The sequence below is a fragment of the Canis lupus genome, chromosome 25 (genome assembly GCF_048164855.1).
Source record: "Canis lupus baileyi chromosome 25, mCanLup2.hap1, whole genome shotgun sequence".
NCBI lineage: Eukaryota > Metazoa > Chordata > Mammalia > Carnivora > Canidae > Canis > Canis lupus.
In genome coordinates this window covers 38,243,271-38,259,487 of record NC_132862.1, presented here as the reverse complement: position 1 = coordinate 38,259,487, position 16,217 = coordinate 38,243,271, and the positions used below count along the sequence as shown (strand labels likewise).

The 16,217-nt window shown below is 50.1% G+C and overlaps 1 protein-coding gene across 3 annotated transcripts in view; it reads left to right on the top strand.

Moving 5' to 3' along the window:
• CLSTN3 (calsyntenin 3) overlaps positions 1–14,619 on the top strand; it is a 34,392-nt gene extending 19,773 nt beyond the window's left edge. For all 3 annotated transcript variants that reach the window (XM_072799183.1, XM_072799185.1, XM_072799184.1), the window contains 6 exons: positions 4,432–4,658; positions 4,964–5,134; positions 6,205–6,350; positions 6,572–6,707; positions 13,215–13,417; positions 13,655–14,619. In XM_072799183.1, coding sequence (XP_072655284.1) covers positions 4,432–4,658; positions 4,964–5,134; positions 6,205–6,350; positions 6,572–6,707; positions 13,215–13,417; positions 13,655–13,795 — 1,024 coding nt within the window. In that variant the 3' untranslated portion in view covers positions 13,796–14,619. The remainder of the gene's footprint in view (positions 1–4,431; positions 4,659–4,963; positions 5,135–6,204; positions 6,351–6,571; positions 6,708–13,214; positions 13,418–13,654) is intronic.
• Positions 14,620–16,217: the final 1,598 nt, after the last annotated feature.

The following is a 16,217-nucleotide window of genomic DNA, read 5'->3' as shown; positions in this document are numbered from 1 at the left end:
GGAGCCCGATGTGGGACTTGATCCCGGGTCTCCAGGATCACACCCCAGGCTGCAGGCGGCGCCAAACCGCTGCGCCACCGGGGCTGCCCTCAACTCAGGTTTTTTTTTTTTTTTTTTTTTTAAAGATTTTATTTATTTATTCATGTGTGTGTGTGAGAGAGAGAGAGAGAGAGGGGCTGAGACACAGGCAGAGGGAGAAGCAGGCTCCATGCAGTGAGCCCGATGTGGGATTCGATCCTGGGTCTCCAGGATCACGCCCTGGGCTAAAGGCAGGCGCTTAACCGCTGAACCACCCAGGGATCCCTCAACTCAGGTTTAAACAATGAATTTGTTACTCTTTCTGCCAACCACCCCAGCCTCTTTCTGCCAACCACCCCAGCTCCCAGGGCTTTGGGGTTTTAATTTTCTTTATGCCTCTATGCTGATATGTAAAGTGGGACAGACAGGGTACTGGACTGGGAGCTGGGAGATCTGACATTAATTCTGACTCAATGCTAATTGCCTGGATGATCTTGAGCAAATAGCTCTAGTTTCACCTATTTTAGTCTTGATTCATCAAGCTCTTGCAAGTTCAAATAGGATGATCTAAATCTGGGTGTTGGTAACCTCTGGCCCAAGGGCCAAATCTGGCCTGCTGTCTGTTTTTGTAAATAAAGTTTTATTAGAACACAGCCATTCCCATTCATTTGCTTATTATTTATCTCACTATGATGGCAGAGCTGAGTAGTTGGGACAGATCTGTATGGCCCAAAAAGCCAAAAATATTTATCATCTGGCCCTTCACAGAAAGTTTGCTGATCTTTGAATTCTAAGTAAATAATTTTAATTCTTTAAAGGAAAAATTGTACATTGTTTCAAAGTTTAAGTATGTTAGGTGTTTAAAAATACAGATTAATTGAGAGGTAATGAAACCATAATAGTTATGGACATAGTCTATTACTGACTAGCTTTTCATATTGAGCAAATGCTATAAAGCAGGGATAACAGTAGACTCTAACTCACAGAACTGTCATGAGAGCTAAATGATACAACCCAGATCAACTGCCTAGCAGAGTGCCTATTCCACCAAAGTTGGCTGTTATATGCAGGCATTTTCACCCCCAAAATGTTTGTGGGGCAGTTTTTAGGACATACTGCCATCTAGTGGGCGGATTAACACAATGTAGGAGTCAGGATTCCTGAACAAGCATTCCCTTCTTCCCTACTCTGCCTCAGTTTCTCCATAAGCAATATGAAGATAAATATCTCTGGCTTGTCCCTCTCCTAGGAAGGGTGGGTTTAGAGAGGAGAGGACTCCGAGCCCTACAGAGTGACTGAGCATGATCATTAGGTCTTACAGTCAGAGCTCTGGAAGGCAGGGGCAGCAGCTTTTGGGAATCATGCTTCTGGCCTGTGCTGTGGTCACGGTGTGGAGCTGAAGGCCACAGGTAGCTGGGGTCACGTGGGCACAGACCAGAGCTGTGTGCCTCCCCACCATGTTCTAGTGGGAGCTCTAGATGTTTGTTTGTTTTTAAAATTTATTTATTCATGAGAGACAGAGAGAGGCAGAGACATAGGCAGAGGGAGAAGCAGGCTCCCTGCAGGAAGCCCGATGTGGGACTTGATCCCAGGACCCCAGGATCACGACCTGAGGCAAAGGCAGACGCTCAACTGCTGAGCTACCTATGTGTCCCTAACTCTATGGGCAGTCATGTTTAAAGGCAGTTAAAAGGCAGTTATGTAGAATTTAACCCACCTGAGACCAAGAAATTGCCTCATCCCCTGCACTAGGCTCAGGAGCCTTATAAGAAGGGAAAATGCTGTTTTTTAATTTATGGTGGAGCTCTGCTGGTGTGGGGGTGTCCCACAGTAGGAGGAGTTGACATCCTCTTTGTTGAGGGACTCACCTGAATTCCTCCTACCTCTTTCATGCTTAGGGGAGAGGCTTATACAAGGGGTGGGAACTGACTTGTGGTCAGGGCTAACCTAATATTTCCTTGAGGTCATTGGAGAAAATAGAGAGAGGTGTGCAAGAGGGAGGGACAGGTACCTAACAGTACCTCGCTTCCTCTGATACGTATCCTTGCCCTAGTCCACGTGGCTTCCCCAGTTTCCAGCATTCAGTTCATGGGGCTCTGTCCATTTAGAGCCAGATGTATGCAAGTATTTGGTCAATGCAGATTTTCCCTAAGGTTCTTTCCTCCTCTTTCTTGGAAAGCCCATCTAGTCTGTGGCATTAACCCTTGAACAAATGGCTACCACATCTTTTTGTTTAACTTTGTCCTTTTCCCAAAGCCCTTGAATTTCTACCTCCTTGGTATAACTTCTATCTAGTTCTGCCGGACAGGCTGAAGGTGAAATAATGACCTTTGATACCCAAACTAGCCCCTCCCCCATGAATTCTCTACTTCTGTGATGGTGTCTCTGACCTTGCAATCACTCAGGCTTAAAACCCCTGAGTCATCTTGGGTTTCTTTTTTTTTTTTTTTCTTTTTTCATCTTGGGTTTCTCCCTGTCTATCCTCCATACCCCATCAGTTGCCAGTTTACCCTGATCCTGCTTGTGCCAGGTATTGGGAATCTGTCTCCATTTTCCCCATTTCTGCTGTTATGACTCCAAGTCCCAGCTCTGATTATCTCTTACCTAGCCTATTGCTATAACCTCCTAACGAGTTGACCCATCTCTGGTATTCTGACTTCAGTTCACCCTCCACTGGAGGCTAGGTTAGTGGTTATGTCAGAATTTTCATCCTCATATTCCCTGATGTAGAGGATATCAATGGCCTCCTCTTGGCTAGTGTTCAACAATTGTACTCAAGGTCCTCAACCATCTGACCTCAGCTTTCCTGCCTCATGTTCCTCTATTCCCCTTGGTATGCTCCTCACCATCCACTCTAGGGTCTGCCTTCTGCCTCCAGGGAGTCCCTCCAAGGCAGCTCAGTTGCTACTTCTTTTGACTATTCCTTGCTAAATGCCCCATACCCATCCTAGCCAGAAATAACCTCTGCCTCTCTAAACTCTCATGGGTTTTTGTTTGTTCCACTTACATGATGATGACCATGTTTGACATTGTTTTCTAGTTGTGTGTCATATCTAAGCTCTTGGCCAGACCATTAGTGCCTTTGGGTCAGGGCTGGCCTCCTATGGCTCTTTGGGTCGCCTTTGGATTGCTCACTGCAATGGGGGTGTCTCTTGGAGCCTGTGCTTTTAGGTCAGCTGAAGTTATTTTCCAAGAAGCTTTGATCTGGGCCTCTTGGAATGACCATGTGGATTCTTAGGCCCCACTCCTTGTGGTGCAGGAACTCAGCAGGTTGTGGGCATTGGTAACCTCAGAGGCTCTGAGTTCATCGTATTTGCTGAGGTTACCCATTTCCCTTTTGGCTCCCATGGTCAAGCTGGCCATACTCAGTAACACTCTCAGCACAAGTGTATGGACCATAGGCCTTGTTTTTGAGTTATCCAACTCCCTTGTGAAGGCTGCTTGTTCAAGGGATACTTCTTTATAAATAAGTCTGACAAACCCGGGCCCCAAATAGTGGTTGTGGTTCAGTGGAAAGAATGACCTAAGAATAAGAAGAATGGGTTTAAGCCTTGACTCTGACACTTATTTCTTGGGTGACCAAGATGCTTGGTCATCTTTGGCTTCTAATCCCAAGTCCACAGCATTCAAATAAAGTTGGATGAAATGATATGTGCAAATGCTTCAGAAACCAGCAAATGTGATGAGAAAGTAAGGTGTCATTCCTATTGATTGGTAAAAGAGGGGGCTGGAGGTGGTCCTGGGAACACCTTTCAGAGCAGCTGTGCTGTGGGTTGATTGGCCTGGCTGAGCGCTTTAGGGAGCCTCTTCTGGTGCCAAGGTCAGAGAGGCTTTGTGGGACCATGGATGCAGGTCATAGTAGCTCACCTGCCAAGGTAGGGTTCTCCGATATTGGAGGGAATGAATACAAGACACACCACAAAGGAGGAAATCCTTGGATAGGATCCCCTACTGTATCCCTCCCCTCCACTTTTGTTGTTGAATATTTTTTGGCATGTATCTGCCAGGTATTTTACTGAACCCACTTCTTAATTTAAATCTCCTGAATAAAGAACTGTGTATGCTTAAACATTTTTGTAGATTCAGTTTGCAGAATGAAGTTTTGATAGATGTCCCATAATCTTGGATTAGGGCACTAATGATGTGCTCACCTTTGCAGGTCAGAGTTGCTTGATCTGTCCCCGGCCCTTTCCCACAGTGGCATCCTCCCAGGAAAGGCTATCTCCCCTCCAGCTTTACTACGGAGGGAGAGTGGTGCTGCTGCAGAGATACTCTCTCTTTCTTCCCTTCCCCCTCCCCAACATGGGGCACTTTCCTGTAGAGCTGCAGGTCTAGAGGGATGGAACAGAGTATGGATTGGAAGGGAGGAGATGTTGGGATCACAAGCTGCCTCTCTCCCCTCTTGTCATATAGGTGCTTCAGTGAAGAATCCTGTGTCTCCATCCCCGAAGTGGAGGGCTACGTGGTGGTTCTTCAGCCTGATGCCCCCCAGATCCTCCTGAGTGGCACTGCTCATTTTGCCCGCCCAGCTGTGGACTTTGAAGGACCTGAGGGGATCCTTTTGTTCCCTGATCTTCAAATCACTTGTTCCATTTCTCACCAGGTGGAAGCCAAAAAGGATGAGAGTTGGCAGGGCACAGGTAAGGATGACTCCAGGGAGTGATGTCATCCCAAGAAGCAAAAAGCAGCCCATGTCTGGAACCAGAGGGTGGGGGTGGAAAAATCAGGCTAGAAATGCAAGTGACTTCATCCTGCATTTGCTTGCTTAGAACCATTTACATTAGAACATGGAGCCAAAAGGAGGCCTGTGAGTGTGAAGAAAGTATTGGGTAATGACATTTTTTAAAATGATGCTGACTGCTCTCAGGGAATGAGTCTGGAGGGGAAGAATGGCCGTGAGGTGGGCCCTTTGGCTGTGACCCAGATCTGACTGTCTCTCATCCAGTGACAGATACACGCATGTCAGATGAGATTGTGCACAACCTGGATGGCTGTGAGATTTCTCTGGTGGGTGACGACCTAGACCCTGAGCGGGAAAGCTTGCTCCTGGACATGGCATCCTTGCAGCAGCGAGGGCTGGAGCTCACCAACACGTCTGCCTACCTCACCATTGCCGGTCAGTGGGGACTGAGAGCCTGTCTTCTTTTTCTGTGAGTGCCCCTTCCCATAATCAAGTCTCTGGGAATTCCAGAGTGTCCTCCTTCCAGGCCAAGTGACATCTTGCTCCTTCCCAGCTTGGAAGCTCCTTTGGCTTCCAGATTGCCCCTAGAGGAGGTGTGCTGGGGTTTAGGCTCCCGAGTGGTTCTTTTTTTTTTTTTTTAAGATTTTATTTATTTATTCATGAAACACACACACACACACACACACACACACACACACACAGAGGCATAGACATAGGCAGACGGAGAAGCAGGCTCCATGCAGGGAGCTGGTTGTGGGACTCAATCCCGGGTCTCCAGGATTACGTCCTGGGCTGAAGGCAGGCGCTAAACCGCTGAGCCACCCAGGCGTCCCCTGAGTGGTTCTTTCTCCTTGCTTTTCTCTACACCCTGGCTCCTCTCTGTTCCTGGTTCCACTCCTCCTGTGGCTCAGTCTTCTCTGATGGGCTTCCAATCCTCTAGGTATTTGGTCCTAGCTGTCCTCTCATGTCTTCCACCTCTCTGATGTCCCGTACACACCAGAGATTTAATTCACATACTCATACCTTAATGAATAGTGGTAATGACTTGGTAGCTTCCAAAGGAAGCCTGCTGTTCTCTGAAGGCTCCTCCATAAAGGAGGATGGGAGAAGATGGTCATAACTAGTTCCCTCCTATTTCCTTTTTCTTCTAGAGCCTCGCCAAGGACTTCTGTATTTTTTACTCTCTCCATTTCCCTCCAGATTGTCTCCTCCCTCTGTCTTGCATGGTGTCCTTATTGCCTTCTCTTCAGCCCTACCCAGAAGCCACAGAGTTTTTAGAGAAGAGCAGAGCAGGAAATGGACCCCAGTCACTCTACCCCAGTCAGAGCCGTGCTGGGGGTGGAGGGGTACATCTCTTGGGGGAACTCTGATCATACCTCTGCTGAGGGGGTGGGACTGACCCATGCTGTGGCTATGTGTGCTATCAGCTGATGGGAGTCTGAGAGAGAGGGTTCTGCCTGGATTTTTTGCTGGCTCCTGCCCTGAGCTGCTTCCTCCTCCTGCAGGGGTGGAGAGCATCACTGTGTACGAAGAGATCCTGAGGCAGGCTCATTATCGGCTGCGACATGGAGCTGCCCTCTATGCCAGGAAATTCCGACTGTCCTGCTCAGAAATGAACGGTCGTTACTCCAGCAATGAATTCATCGTGGAGGTATTTAGGGAATCTCCTTTCCTCTACAGCTGTCCCGCTGTCGAGGAGCCCCGGTGGAGCAGACTGAGAGACATAGTTGGTGGGAGTGGACATTGCACAGAGGAGCCTAGGACCTGGCAGTGGCAGAGGAGATGCCATGGGGCTGGGTTAGCAGATGGGCTCTAGTGAAGTGGAGGAGGACCTGCAGAGAAGCGGGTGTCCACTGAGCTCTTCCTCCCCAGGTCAACGTTCTGCACAGCATGAACCGGGTGGCCCACCCCAGCCACATGCTCAGCTCACAGCAGTTCCTGCACCGTGGGCATCAGCCTCCCCCTGAGATGGCTGGACACAGCCTGGCCAGCTCCCACCGAAACTCCAGTACGTAAGACCTCATGGGGCCAGGCAGGGTGGGGGTCAGGGTGGTGGTGGCGAGGAGCAGGCTGGGCACAGGCATCCTCTCCTCCACCCTGGGAAGGGAGGCAGCTAGTGGAGCTATGGTTCTGTTTCCTGTGCTACCTGACTTAACTGACCACTGTTCCAATCCCTGTAACCCCTGGACCATTAACTTTCTGTCATGAAGAATATGAGCCTGTGTCATTCATTGAGGGGGGGGACGCTCATGCCCGGAATCATAAAGTCAGTGGGGGGTTTAGGCCTCTTTGTTGTTCTGCTGCCCTCCCCCAGCAATATCAAATTAGCCTTGGACCTAGGGATCCTCTTTAGTGAAGCCATCAAGTATTTATGAAGCACTTGCTATGTACTAGTACAGTCCTAAAGTGCTGTTAGGGACATAAAAGAATTATATGATAGATTCAGTCTCTATCCTCAAGGAGAAAGTTGGTGTTATTACATGTTATTACATGTATTATGTGCTATCTATAAAGTCACAAGTCTTTCTAAAATAAAGCGTGCAGCAAGGCAAAGTATTAAATCCAGATGGACAGCTGCCCTTCTGACCAATTTTTTTCCCTGACCATGGACCTTTACCAGTGATGCAGGGTTTAGTTCCCAATTTATGAGCTGCTTAATTATAGACAAACTAGAAATTACTAGTATAAAGAAGAAAAACCAGTCATAATTCATCGCAGAGAGGAAGCCATTATTGGCGTTCCAGTTTTTTTCTATGCCTTTTTTTTTAAAATATATAGTTGGCATCAAACTATTTTGTAACCTGGTATTTACACCTAATATTTTAAGAGGAGTTTTTTCCCGTTATTAAAAACTGCAAAATGATCCTGATGATGCTGAAAATGATTTTTGGAAAACCTTTTAGAATTGCTTTTAAAGTCAATTTATGTGATGCATTTATTTTTATTACTTTTTAAGCTACACCTTGCTTTTGACCCATTTCAGTATTACCCAGTTTTGTCAGCCACTTTTGTCTGAGTTGGCTTTGGATATCATTTGAAGTTTTTTTTTTAAGATTTTATTTATTTATTCATGAGAGACACATACAGAGAGAGAGAGAGGCAGAGACACAGGCAGAGGGAGAAGCAAGCTCCATGCAGGGAGCCTGACGTGGGACTCGATCCTGGGTCTCCAGGATCAGGCCCTGGGCTGAAGGCAGTGCTAAACCACTGAGCCCCCCGTGCTGCCCTCATTTGAAGTTTTTAAACATACAACCCACTCTCAGAGGGCCCAGATTTGTCACTTTTGAAAAAAGTCAAAGGGTGTATTATAGGCTCTGAAGGCAATTTCCTAAGGAATTCTGAAAAATACTTTCTTGGAAGAAGTCCATGGTCTCCAAACATGACCTTGAAAGTCACAGAGTTCATATCAATACATTTAATAAGAAAAATAGTGAACACATAGATGTGTGTACCAGGTACCTTGCTCATGGGCTTTTATACATATTAACTCATTTAGTAATTACGAACAACAAATGAAATAAGTACTAGAATTATCCCCTTTAAAGGTAAGGGAACGGAAGTCCAGAGAGGCTAAGCACTTTATCCAAGATCACACAGCTAGAAAGAGATAAGAGCCAGGATTCAGATCCAGGCAGCAGGATTTCAGAGCCATACCTTATCCACAGCTATGTTTGATGTTTGCTTGCTTGCTTCTTCTCTTGTCTTCTCTCCTCTCCTTTCTTCTTTTTTTCTTTCCCTCCTCCTCCCGTTCTCTCTTTCTTCTTTCTTTCTCTCATTATTTTATAGTTGCATCTAATTTGGGGGAGCTCCTGAGGGCTTCCTAGGGCTTTTTTGGCTGAGGTTAGCTCCCTGGTACTCCCAGGGAATCCATCTGGTTTCCTCCCCTTAAGTGGTGGCCATCACTAGAGAGTTCCCTTTCCCTGGAACTGGTACCCTTTTTCCTTGTTGTCTCTAGAAACAATTGCAGGAGTCTCTCAGTGTTTTACTCACTATGGCAAAACAGTTGGAGGTAGGGGTGGAGGAAGTAAGGATGTAGGGGTGAAGAGGGAGAGCATAATGCATAACCAAGTTGCAAAGCTTCATAGAAACGTCACACAATCTTTAGAGACCTGTGAGCAAGCTAAATCCATTTTTGTTAAAAAGGTCCCTTGGGCCAGCTCCCCCCCGCCCCCCTGGCAGCTCCCCATGACTCCCTAGCTCTTTCTCCAGTTCTTTCCTTGGGAATCATCCCACTCAACCTCATCTGGGTTGGATACTGGGTTCTACTACTTAGGTTAGGCTCAAAGTAGATCCGGATTGGCATTGCTGCTGGGCCTTGTGAGATTCTCAAGCCTTATTTTCTCTGATATGAGGTTCCTGGGGAGGGAATCACTGTTGTAACCACCCCAGAGCTTCGAGCCCTGAGCAGCCAGCTGCCCCACACTGGCTGGCCTGGCAGTCTTATTTTCTCACCCCTCATTCCCAGAAGCTGCCTGGGAGTGCTCCGGGGTGTGTGAAGGTTGCCTTTGCTTCACCTCCTCAGAGTGAAACCCAGCCTCCCCATCTACTGTTCTGAGCTGATGTCCACACCAACCTAACTTCTCTCTGTGATTTCAATTGAGAGAGGCAGCCTGCTTTTACTTTTTCTCTTATTTTGGCCTGAGTAGGATGCAGGGTTCATGGTTCACCAAAGGGATTGGTGATTGACAGCTCCTGAGCATACCAGAAGATCCACTTCATAAAACCTGTTCCCTATGCCTTCTCTATTTGCAGTGTTCCTTCCTTTCACCTCCCAACTGTCTAGGAACCCTCCCAACTGCAAGTGTAGTGTTACAGAGTTATGGCTTTGCAATTTCAATTTGCTCTAACCAGGGAGAAACTGAAGGAGGCCACATCCCCTCCAATGGGATAGGGAGTTCATTTCTCTGAAGCGCCTAAGGGTGCCAGAAAGGAGAGATCAGTGTGAATTGGGACAGTCAGGGAAGGTTTCATGGCCCAGGTAGAGTTTGAGCTTGGACCTTGAAGGGTAGACGAGATTTTAGATGAGCGTGAGAGAGAATGAGAATTTGAGCATGGGGCGTAGGCAGTGGCTTGGGGTGTTCATGGCTAGGGAGAAGAAGGTTGTCTCAGAAGGGTGTGGTGAGAGATGAAGGCAATATTTATCTAGTCATCCTGAATTTTGATACACATAAGAATCAGCTCGGGAGCTGTAAAAACACTTGGTTCCTAGGTTACTTTATGCCCCATACCAGTTAAATCAGAATGGAGGTAGGAGCCAGGCATCAGTGGTTTTTAAAGATCCCCAAGTGATTCTAACATGCAGCCAAGTTTGGGAATGGCTTCCCTACTTTGTTTCCTACAAGTATCTGAAGCTTTGCAAGAAGATCTACAATGAAATAGGGTAAGCATAGGGGTGCTTAGGTGGCTCAGTTGGTTAATCGTCTGCCTTTGGCTCAAGTCATGATCCCAGAGTCCTGGGATTGAGCCCCGCATCGGGCTCCCTGATAGTGAGGAGTCTGCTTTTCCCTCTGTCCCTCCCTTGTTCATTCTCTCTTTCTCTGTCTCTCTCTCTCTCCCTCAAATAAACAAATAAAATCTTTAAAAAAAAAGAAATAGGGTAAGCATAGAGGCACCTGGGTGGCTTAGTTGGTTAAGTGTCTGACTCTTGATCTCAGCTCAGGGCTCAGGCCTTGATTGCAGGGCCATAAGTTCAAGCCCCACACTGGGTGCTGGATATGGAGCCTAAGTTTAAATAAAAGGTGGGGGGAATAGGGAAAACATAGAAAATGAACTAGGGAGTGTGTGTGGTGGGGAGGGATAATAAGAATAAGATGCAGGCAGGGAATAAAGTCTATTCACAAAATACATACCCTGAGATACTTGTGGTTGCTATAGTGGGCCAGAATTTGGGCTCTGAGCTTCCTTGCAACTTAAGCAAGAGGAAACCTGAGTGGTTATGAAGTCATATGATAAGAGCCAGCCAGTATTTCAAGAGAAGTCCCACGACTGAGAGCAGAAAGAAATTTCTCCCAAGGCTCTTTAGAAAGGAGGCACCATGCAGGACTATCGCCAGGGCTTTCAACAGTGTCCTCACAACCAACTGAAACCAGAAGTTTCACAAGGGCTATTTGATAAAACACCCCTTCATGTTGGCTACTGCAGGTCATTCAAGGCCAGAATGAACTGCTTGGATCTAATGTAGCAAGAAAGGTTGATTGCCCTTTTCAAACTCTTGGTTTTTGTCAGTCACTAATTTAAAAACCCTGCCATCCTGCTAGCTTCTAGGCTCATTTTTAATTAACTATACTTGTTTGCCTGCAGATACATGGTTTGCATTTTGTCTGTCCTGAGGTCATTTCTTATTTCTGGCAATCAACTTGTCCTTTGCTTCACCGGGCTCGGGGCTCAGACGAACAAACGCATTTGATTAAGGCACAAACCAGAAACTTTAGCTTTTCATCATTGTGCTCCTAGAGCAAGTTTATCTGCAATGGCCTCCACTCTGAACGGGAAGAGCATCTCCATTCTAGAGCCTGAGCTTAACCACAGAGGTCATCTCTTGGCAGGGTTACTGCTCCTGGATCTTGCCCACTGACTTGGTGACCTGGGAAGGACCCTTCCCTTGCAGATGGTCAGAAAAAGCACCTCTGTCCCCTTCTCCTCTCCTCCTTCATCCCTAAGCAGTTGAGAAATGCTGAGCTAGCCAGGCCCATCTCTGCCCTAGAGCCAGTGCCCAGGTACCTGCCGGTCCTGTTTAGCAGAATCAGCTTTCATTGGCAAGTGGCCGCAAGTGAGCTATAGGTCAGGTCAGGATGGGGACCAACTTGGCAGAGGGCCATCAGGGTGGCCTCAGGGAGGTGTGAAGTTAGTGTGCCTGCTGAGGCAGGGCATTCTCCACACACTTGATTGGCCTTGGAGCTCATGGCAGTCTGCAGGTGCTGGTTGCTGGGGAGGAGGGGTATGCAACAGGCTGTGTGTGCTCCCATGCTGTATGCTTCTTTATATTCTGCTCTGTCTCTCAACATGTGAGTCTTCAAGGCTGTGAGTAAATTTGGGACCAGGAGGTATATGTATGGGCTGTGTATATACCCTGCATACACATGATCATCCCTGAGTGACGGGACTGTCCAGATTCTGGGCTTCACGGAGCCTCTGTGGTTGGGTGAGGTTCTGTGCACAACAGTAAGCAGATGTGTGAACCCATGTTGGGTAGAGTGGCCCAGCTGCCTACGCGGGCCCTCAGCCTGGGGACACTTGTGTGGGGTCTCTACCTCCACTTGCTGTCTGTGGGGATGTGGGCTTTCCGGTCTTGGCTCCTCCTGCCTCCCCGGGTGCTGTATGTATGTGTGCGGGAGGCGGCCAGGGCCATGCTCACGGCTGCCTGTTCTGTGGCTCTCACAACCCACGTTTGGGCTGTTTACGTCTTCCTTCAGGGGCTTGCCTGGTGTGCCCAGCTGGCAGGGAGCTGGGTGACCCTGCACATATGGCTCTGCTGTGCCTTGCTGGAGACCCTCAGACGCATCCCTTTGCTCCAGCTGTGTGAGCAGGCTGCCTGGTGGCTGGTGCAGGCGGCTGTGTGGGCTGGCAGAGTCCTGACTCGGGTACGGGGTGTGGTAGCTCTTGTCCAGCTGTGTGCCCACACTTTCTTCCTGGGCGTATGCTTGTGCGCACACCTCTGCTTTGCCGCCATCAGCTCTGAGGTCCATGTGAGAGTGCAGGCCCCTCTCTCTGTCTCACTGCCCTCCAGGGTCCGTGCTCCCCTGAGGCTCGGCGGCACAGTAAGGCTGCCGGGCCAGGGGTGCGACAGGGTCAAGGGGGAGGTGGGTCTACCTCAGGGGGAGATTTGGGAGGAGAAGAAGCCCCAGAGGTCCAGGAGCCCTGAGCCCATGGGGAGAAGGGCGGTGTCACAGAGCAGGAATGAGTGCAGTCCAGGTAGGTAAGTGAAGGGGCTGTGCCTTGCCCCTTGGATCTGTCCCCCAACCTTGGGTGTCAGCATCTCCTGGCTTCCAGGCCGGGCTTGGGGCCTGCCTCTCCTCTCATGATGCAGGAGGACATTCTCTCCTCTTGTACCATTAAGCCTGTGTGACTGCCTCTCTCCTTCCCCAGCTGGGCGCCAGGCACCTCTTCCCTAGGCTGAGTGGTCCCTGGGGAAGGCAGAGGCAGAATGACCCCGGTAGGCTCCAGTCCTGCCCTCTGTTGACTGAGAACAGCGCTACTCCTAATAGCCTTGGGCTGGGAGCTCTCCTCCCCTGCCCATGCCTCCCTTTGGACAGCTCCCTCCCTCTGTCTGTCTGTCCCTTTGGCCTTAGCAGCTCTTCTGCCCCCTTTCTTCCCTATCTCTTGCTCTTACAATAGGGCTCTATTTCTCCTCCGGCTTATACAGGGTATTCCCTCCTTCTGGGCCACGGAGGATCCTGTCTTCTCTTACTCCAGGACTTCCTCTTCCCCAGGGTGCCCCCCAGCCCCACCCCCCTCTGTGTCACGTCCCTGTAGGTGTGCCTGGCCACAATCTCCTCACTGCACACTCTCCCCGCAGTGGTCCCTAGCGCAGCGACTCTCATCATTGTGGTGTGCGTGGGTTTCCTGGTGCTCATGGTCATCTTGGGCCTCGTGCGCATCCACTCCCTTCACCGCCGCGTCTCAGGGGCCGGTGGGCCTCCAGAGGCCTCCAGTGACCCCAAGGACCCTGACCTCTTCTGGGATGACTCCGCGCTCACTATTATCGTGAATCCTATGGAGGTGAGTGGGCTTGGGAAGTGGGAAAGGGCAACATTCAGCTGGAGCATATGAATGGCCAGGCCCTGGGCAAAAAGCTCCAGTCTGAGCTGCCAGGCCTGGGAAGGAGAAAGGTGTGTTTGTGTGGGGGTGGTGGTGGAGGGGGAGTAAAAGGCCTGAGGAAGTGTGGCCCCCAAAGGCGAGGCTTTGGGGTGTGTGCAGACCACTGAGCCCTGTGCTTTCTGCTCCCTCCTCGTCCAGTCCTACCAGAATCGGCAGGCCTGTGTGGCGGGGGCTGCCGGAGGCCAGCAGGAAGATGAGGACAGCAGTGACTCAGAGGCAGCGGACTCCCCGAGCAGCAACGAGAGACGCATCATTGAGACCCCTCCGCACCGCTACTAATGCAACACCCCTCTCCGAACAGAGACTTCTGCCCTGGTGAGACAGAAGCACCCCCAGAAAAGAGACAAGGACACTCTGAGAGAAGAGACCAAGAGAAAGAGAGCTCTTCAGAATGAGTCATCCTTTAATCCCCAAATCCCAGTGGGTGCCCCCGCTGGGATCTGCCTCCCCCTGCCCCCAGCCCAGCTCCCTCCTGTGCCTCTGGGCTCCTGTTCCCTAGAAGACTTTGGCTGCCTTCTCTGCACCCAGGGTGGCCCCTTAGTTTGGCCCGTGTCTCTGTCTCTCCCCCAGGGCCATGTGCTGGATGAGGGAGGTGGGGGTGTCACTGGCGGCCAGGGGTGGGATCGAAGGCGACCCTTCCCTACTCTCCTGTCCATGGAGGCCTTCCTTCCCTGGGGCTCCCTCAGCTGGGCCTTCATGGCTTCTCTTCTGTCCCCTCCTCTCTCTCTCTTTCCATTTCACTCCGGGGACCCCTGCTTCTTCACCTTGCCCACTCTCCTTCCTTTTCTGTCCTCTTTCCCCTCTTCTCCTTGCCTGAGGCCCTACAGCCCCTGCCCCTTCCTACACGACCTGGTTGTGGCTAGGTTGTGGGGATGGCAGGGGGAATGTGTGTGGGGGGGGCCAGGTATTATATATAATGTATATTTTTTCATGTTGCTGTGAGCGCAACCCCTGTGTTCTGTGTGTAGCTCACAGCCTTGTGTGTGTGTGTGGCATCGTCATGTCCTGGGGTGGGGGTAGGGGGATGGGTGTGGTGAGGGAAGGGATGCACCCTAGGGTTTTCAAATAAAACAACAAGAAAAAGCTCTGTGAGCTGCATCCTCCCTGCCTGATCCTGTGTGGGTGCTGTGTAGGTGGCAGGCTCTCCAGTCTCAGGGTTGGTTTGGGTTTCTGAGCAGAGCTGAAGTGAGGGGACAGGGCCGTCAAAGAGCCCTCCTCGGGTAAATCTCCAGAATCCAGGCCACTGGGAATGAGATACTATTGTCCCCCCTGCCTTCTTCCTTTAGCACCACCTAGAAAGCATAGATGATTCAGGGAATGCCATGGATGCCTGGGCTTTGGGGGAAGACATTGCCAGCCCCTCCTCATCTCTTGGCTCTGTAGCTTCTAGCCCAGGAGTCCAGCGTGGAGAGGGCAGGTGACCCTACTATTTTTTTTTTTGACCCTACTATTTGTAACAAGAGACTGGGCTCTGGTTCATGTTCTCCAGGTAGTAAGGAACAGTAACAAGATGGGCTCGTTTCAGAAGAGGGAGCTGTATTGGGAGCATCCTTCTGGTGCCCTCCATGTCTTGGGAAATACCAGGGATCCACATCTTAATTCCTTTCTATCCAGTGAGGAGCTTGGAGCATCAGTGGTTCTTTGTGGTTCTCAGTAACACAGTTGGGATGGAGGTGGAGCTCATGGGCGTAGCCAAGGCTCCATCCAGGGCCCAGATGCCCTGGCCTTACCCATGGCTTTGTCTACCAGCTGCGTGCTGATGCCTCCACGTGTGTGTCTCCCACCCACACCCCTTTCCCCACCTCTGTTTACACATACATACCATTGTCCCCTTGAAGCCACCCTTTGCCCGAGTTCTGCTCTACTCCCTGCTACCTATCCCTTTCCCCTTTGGCTCAGTTTCCAAAGCTGAAGCCTGGGAGTTCGTCTCTATCTCTCCCCTTCCCTAACCCTATGTCCAAATGGTGACTGGATCCTATCATTCTTACCCCTTAAAATCTCCCAAAGATGTCTTTCTTTCTCTTCCCCCTACTAGCTGTTGCTGTCTCAATTCATACCTCAAGATACACCTGTTGTGTTATCTGTTGCGAGAGCCTCCTCTGTGCCTCCTCCCACCTGGTCTCCTTGCCCGATGTCTTGCTCCACTGCAGCCCAACTCTGGGTCTCAGCGACCTTTCTAAAGTGCAGCTCTGGTTATGCCACTCCCCTATTTAGAACCGTCCCTACTCTCTGTCACTGCCAGGACCGAGTCCTGTGACCTTGGGAGGTCCTCTAACACAGGGGGTCAGGCCCAATCTCCCCCTCTCTCTCTGTCCTCTCTGCCACCACCCCTGTGCACCTGGGCTCCAGTCGCACAAACCATTGGTGCTTCTCCAAGCCCACCTTGCTCTTTCTGTGCCTCTGTGTCTTTGCATGTGCTGTTCCCCCTGCCTAGCTCGCCCTTTCCCCTTTGTGTGCCTAGCAGTCCTCCACGTATCACTGAAGACTCAGTTCGATGCTGCCTCTTCCAGGAAGTCTGTGCTCTGGTGCTCCTTGTTCATGCCTCCACCACAGCATCTCCTCCCAGGCTGTGGCCTATGCCTGTCTCCACCACCCAGTCTGCTGATCCTCAGCCACTGGCATAGTGTCGGGCACGTGGTGGGAACTCCGTGAATAATGAGTGAGGTGACCTGTGTGGCTCTCAGACTGAGAGAAGACTTTA